Below are 5890 nucleotides of genomic sequence, written 5' to 3' on the forward strand. Positions count from 1 at the left end.
ATTGCTAATAGTATTATTTAATTTAATTATTCGTAGATCGTATTATTCATTAGGCTTAGTGTTTGTTAGACTTATTATTAGTTGTACTTATTATTTGTTAAGCTTAGTGATAGACCTGTATATACGTGTGAATAAAATCTCGGCTTTGTGAAACGATGGCTAGTCCACATGAAGAGTCGTCGCGCGCCCAAAATTCGAATCGTGATCCGACATATACATATAAGTATTTCTACTACTTAACTCAGTCCAGCACAGAAAATTACACATATCTCAACAGCCTTATATTTTGATCTATACCCCGTCTTAGCCGCCCATCGAGGATTGATGAGAAAATGCGACCTAGAATTGGGCCGATCGTAATTGGTCGCCAGTTCTCGACCATATTTCCATCTTTATTAGCCTTTGGTATTAAGGCTGTCCTATTTTCCTTCCACGCGGTCGGAAAATAGGAACTATACCATAATATATTTGTCGGAGATGAAAGAACACCGGAGCCTTTGGAATTTTGGATAATCCCACAACATTGTAACCTAGAGTCTACTATAGCTGTAATTGAACAATTGTAGTTATTCAATCCGATTGTAATTGTTCGAGAGTTGTGATAATGAGCTTGGGCTCGAGGCGACAGTCAGTCGCCGAACGTAGCCGCGGTCACAGGATGAACGCTTTGTCTAACAAAGGCATGGAATAATTCTATAGCTCTCCTTAAGAAGGAAATAGTTGTAACACTCGACAGTAAACGTTCCAACGGTCCCTGCCCCGTAGCTCGCCACACGCAGACCCTGTTTTTCGAGTAAGATGATCGAGTAAGATCGATCGTATATATATATATATGTAACTATGCATTAAATTTGAAACGTATGCGATGTATTGAAAGTTTTAAAAGTTTCTTTCAAGTTTCAGATATTTAATCTAAATTAGAGATATATTAGTAAAACATGAAATGAAATATATATATTTACATTATAATTTTTAAACATATTCGTATTTTTAAACATCATTAAGTAAATTTCTAAATAATTAAGAATATACTGCTTCTTATTAAATAGGTACGAAATGTTTTTATTAGCGAGAAGCTATTAAAAGTGATGGTTGACAAATTGTCTCGATATACCACAAGTTGACGAAGTATACCAGTAATAATTTAACAAAGCAAATTCTTCACTGCGATCTTCGAGAGAAATTCCTTGGAATTGGAATTGTTGTAACGAACGCAGCTGCATTTATAACATGCGACATAAGTAAACTCTTTTATATACTAAACTATTTGATTAATGCTAAGTATGTAAGAAATCTAAAAAGCTTTTAAAATCGCATATTTATCATTGTACTATTGATTTTCCTACCATTTTGAAATGTACAACTTTGAGAGTAATTACTATATCTTCGTTCTTAAATAATGGAGCAGCTAGCGAAAAAAATGAAGGAAAGGCGGAGAAACGATGCAGAATATTCATAACGTGCACGTGATTCATCTGCATGTTTCAGTTTTGTTGTATATTTCACAATCGAACATTTTCTTTTCTCTTCTATCGTACTCTTGTATCTTGTGACGTGACTGTTTCTCGTGGGAGATAAGAGCAAGACGAAATGCGGTTTTTAGCATTTCGCAAACAAAAAAGGACGAAACTGTTCGCTTTTCTTCTGTTTTCTTACTTTTAAATAGAGATGAAAGATAAAAAGACATATCTACAGAATTTATTCTATTTCCATTACACTATTTTCATCTAAATCAATTGGCTTGCTGAATAAATTCTTCTTGTTTACAGGCATAGCTAATAGAGATTTGGATAGTCTAATATGGCTTATTTTCATTCTTTTCCTTAGCTCTAATACTTTCTTTAAATCTTTCTCGCCAAACCTTATAAATTTAAAATTATTCGCACACTGTAATTCATTATTCCAATTCAATAACATTTCACACTGAGTTGCATTTAAAATATCAGAAATTTCCGAAAAATAAAGGAGGGTTTGTACATCAGGATATATTGAAAATAAATTTGGCTGTAATTCTTTACCTATTCCACGTGTATGATATTCTCCTAGTTCTTTCTACTCTAATTATATGTTCCCTCCTAGCATGCTGTCTACTCCTGTTGCTACCTATAGACCTTTTAATAGTAATTTCTTCCATTTCTTCATCATTTCTTGCTACATACCTTTGGATCAAATATAAAACTATAACTAATCACATCTTTAATGTACAATCTCTGTATCATCATGTGTATACATTTTTGTTTTACCTCCATTTCTAACAAACTTGCAGTTATCTCTGGAGTATAGGGTCACACGCCTGGAATCATATTGTTTCTGATCCACGATATTTTCTCTCTTATTGAATTCTGTTTTATCAAGCAGGACATTTCTGCCTTCTGTCTATTTGATATTCTGAAACAAAACACATTGTCCATTTCCTTCTTTATTACACAAAAGTATTATATAATCATATAAAATAAATGAAATGTACATAACAAAATCACATAATTTAATAGTAATTGTATTTACTTTTTGGCTTTTTTCGTAATAGCGATAGACTTTCTGCTATTTGGGTGTATCATTTTCTTTGGCTTCAGGAATTCTTTTCTCATTGCAGTGGCCTATAAAAGACAACAAAATAAATTAGTTAAAATATTACCATGGCTATGAATTATTTCGATTATCCTAATCATCAAAACTCCAACTCAAGCTATCCGTGTACTCAATGTATAATCATGCACAGGCGAATCGTCGATAGTATCACACGCTTAGAAGCACTAATAGAGTAGACAAAACATCCTACATGCCACAGCTATCGAAACAATAACCAGATAGCAACGGATAGGCGCCTCTGATATACACCCGACGATAACCGCTTCAGAGGGACTAAAACCTCAGTACAAGAAGTCTCCCAAATCAGCGTTCTATACCTCTGTTATAACACCCTGAACCGTCACTCTGTTGGATTCATACAATAAATTTTACCACTATATCTAAAGTTTAATTCTTTAACTTATTTGTGAAACGTTCGAACTGCGACTCGAGGAGATCACCGGTGATTTGTCAATTTCGTGATTTGTTGTGTCTCGTATATGATAACAGCAACGACGGCGGCGCCTATCGATAGTAAAAGTAATATCGAAGTATACCTTCCTACCATGACATTTCCGGGCTAACAAACTTCAAAATTGGTTTCTTTTGTTTCAAGATATTTTTAGCTATTTTTTTTTAATCTTATAATGATAACCTATTTTAAAATGTGCAATGTTTGATAAATGTACATTAGTAAAATTTCATACGAAGAAAGTTTTTGGGAATCCGTATTATATTCAGCGAGCAGAAAACGAAGACTTGACGGAAGTTGACAACAATGGAGATAAAAGTCTTTATCGTAATATTGTTTTTATTGATTTTAACGTCAGATGGAACGGGTTTCGACAGAAAACGATCCACCAAATTTCAAAGAGGTAACGAGCAAACTTCAAGTAAAAACGAGCAGAAGTCAACACCCAATTATTATTATTACTGCGACTCAACAGAGTTTGGAGTAGTATTATACAAAAGATTCCGTATTTGCGTTCTTGTTCGCCGTGCGACATGATAGAAATTGATTTCTCTTCCGCTTGTATCAGATGCGGGATGTTGGTTGATCCTTTTTCACCGGTCTCGATTATCCTATTTCTCTTTATTCGCCTATTTTTTAAACACAAATATAGATTTTTTACGATTATTTATATTGTTCATGACATCATTTGACGAATTCTTCGAGAACTTCGCAAGGGAACCAAGACATAAATGATATTTAAAATGTTTATAGCAGTTCTGAAGTAAAGAGAAGCGATATTAGTTTGAAATGATGGATCATTTCAATGACTTTATTATTTATTGCCTTAATAGCTATCTACATATTATTTTAGTTGCGTTTTTCTTTTGGATCGGAAATGATTATCCTGTGTTTCGTCAATAATTTGTCTTGCTTCTCTTGGTGCATTTCTAAAAGTAGTATTGACATAAATGAATTTTTTACTGCAAGAGTTAACATCACTTTTTTTCGACTTCTCTTTTAGGTTACAAGAGTACAAAGCTATATATAGGCCAAAACATGTATGTATCTTTCGATAAAAGATAAATTTTTATTCAAAACCTACGAGACTGCACGCAGATATTTCAAATTGCAGCGAATATTATCACGAATACTTCGCGTTAAACATGTTATATCTTTTAACATTTTCAGAGACGCGTAAACATCTGCAAGCTATTTATCACTTTATTCGATTGCATATTGTAGCGGCATATGAGTCATAGGACGATGCGAATCGCGAGTAACTCATGTTGTTGTTTTGCCTCGGGGCATTGATACCGTCTCGAGGTACGAAACTTGATAATAAACGAACTCCGGACAGAACAATATCGCCGCTACGCGCAACCGTCAACCGAAGTCGAATTTAAATTCGTTAGAGGGAGATCGTTAGAAGAGTACTGCCGATAGTTTTAAATACATTTGACTACACCAAATATCAACTCGTCTCATCACTATATACACCAACGCGTTTAATCAACCTCCACCTAATCGAGAAATGATTTCAAATTTGACCCACGTTTCTATCGACTTCGCTTTCTTCTTTATTTTGGAAGAAATGCACATTCACTATTTATCAGCTAAGCGAACTCGAAACGAATGAAAATTCCCAACCACCACGTAGACCAAAGCCTATCAGCCTTTTCCGAACCTGTAGGTTACAACGAGATTCTTAATTAATTAATTCGTTTCTTACAGGCTACAGAGTCTGAGAATAAAGAATTTTTTGACCGTGTTGTTACGACCTATGTTAAAACCACATCATAGGAATAAGATAATAATACAGATCGTAATCATTATATATCGGTACATACTATCAATTTGATTGTGCAATTAAATAACATAATATCAAAAGTAATCAAATGTTGGGATACTTTGGCGCGATAGTGTATATGTGTAAAATAATATGATTCTATAAATTCATTCACAATAAATCAAAAACAATGTTGTGTTGCTTATTCTAGTAAACAATCCAACCATTTAACTGTAAGATATTTGGAAAGTTCATGTAACAAGTATACAATATGCCACCCGGAAGGTACCAACTACGTTCCTCTATGAAATTAGTACAAATGTTTCAAGACTTATATATTATTAACATTTCACGCAACGTTTTTATAAGATACGTTAATCCGTAGAAATGACCCGTCGCAGTAAATTTATACATAGATCAGAGTTAGAAAATACAAAAGAACGATATTTTCTCTGAGTATACGAAGTTAAAATGGTGTTGGACGCAAATTAATTGGTTGGAAAGAGGCGCCTTGAAGCGTACTAAAAGAGGTAGCTTACCTCGTTGAAATACCATGGAACGAAACCCTGTTGGGTAATGGGCATTCTGCTGTAGCCTGGAATTCCTTTTGCTTCCGTATTCTTCTTCTGTTTTCCGTGGTTTTTGTTACAACACTCGCGACGTTTTCATTCAAACGAACACACAACGCATAAACGGAGAAAAACAAACGTTGAAGGTTGCGTCGCGTCACGCGAATCACTGACGCTACACTTATACGTTAGAAACAGGAACGAAACCGACGCAGGTGCAACACGGGGCCCGTGAAATGTAAACTATCGAACTACGTATAATAGCACACGAAAGTATTTCTATTGTTTGTGTATATGTGTGTGTGTGTGTATTTGTGTGTGTGTGTGTGTGTATTTGTGTGTGTGTGTGTGTGTGTGTATTCATATATATATTATAAATTGGTTATATATATATATATATATATGTCGGATCACGATTCGAATTTTGGGCGCGCGACGACTCTTCATGTGGACTAGTCATCGTTTCACAAAGCCGAGATTTTATTTACACGTGTATACAGGTCTATCACTAAG

General features: G+C 34.4%; 1 protein-coding gene across 1 annotated transcript; it reads right to left on the reverse strand.

Moving 5' to 3' along the window:
• Positions 1-2270: 2270 nt before the first annotated feature.
• On the reverse strand, positions 2271-5536 carry LOC117241584 (translation machinery-associated protein 16 homolog). Its single transcript, XM_033507450.1, has 3 exons — positions 5348-5536; positions 2506-2597; positions 2271-2388 (listed from the first exon to the last, which is right to left on the reverse strand). Exons 1-3 carry the CDS (start codon positions 5390-5392, stop codon positions 2286-2288), a joined length of 240 nt encoding a protein of 79 aa, XP_033363341.1. The 5' UTR covers positions 5393-5536; the 3' UTR covers positions 2271-2285.
• Between the last annotated feature and the right edge of the window lie 354 nt (positions 5537-5890).

Source organism: Bombus vosnesenskii, unplaced genomic scaffold (genome assembly GCF_011952255.1).
Source record: "Bombus vosnesenskii isolate JDL3184/JDL3185 unplaced genomic scaffold, Bvos_JDL3184-5_v1.1 scf7180000016165, whole genome shotgun sequence".
Taxonomy (NCBI): domain Eukaryota; kingdom Metazoa; phylum Arthropoda; class Insecta; order Hymenoptera; family Apidae; genus Bombus; species Bombus vosnesenskii.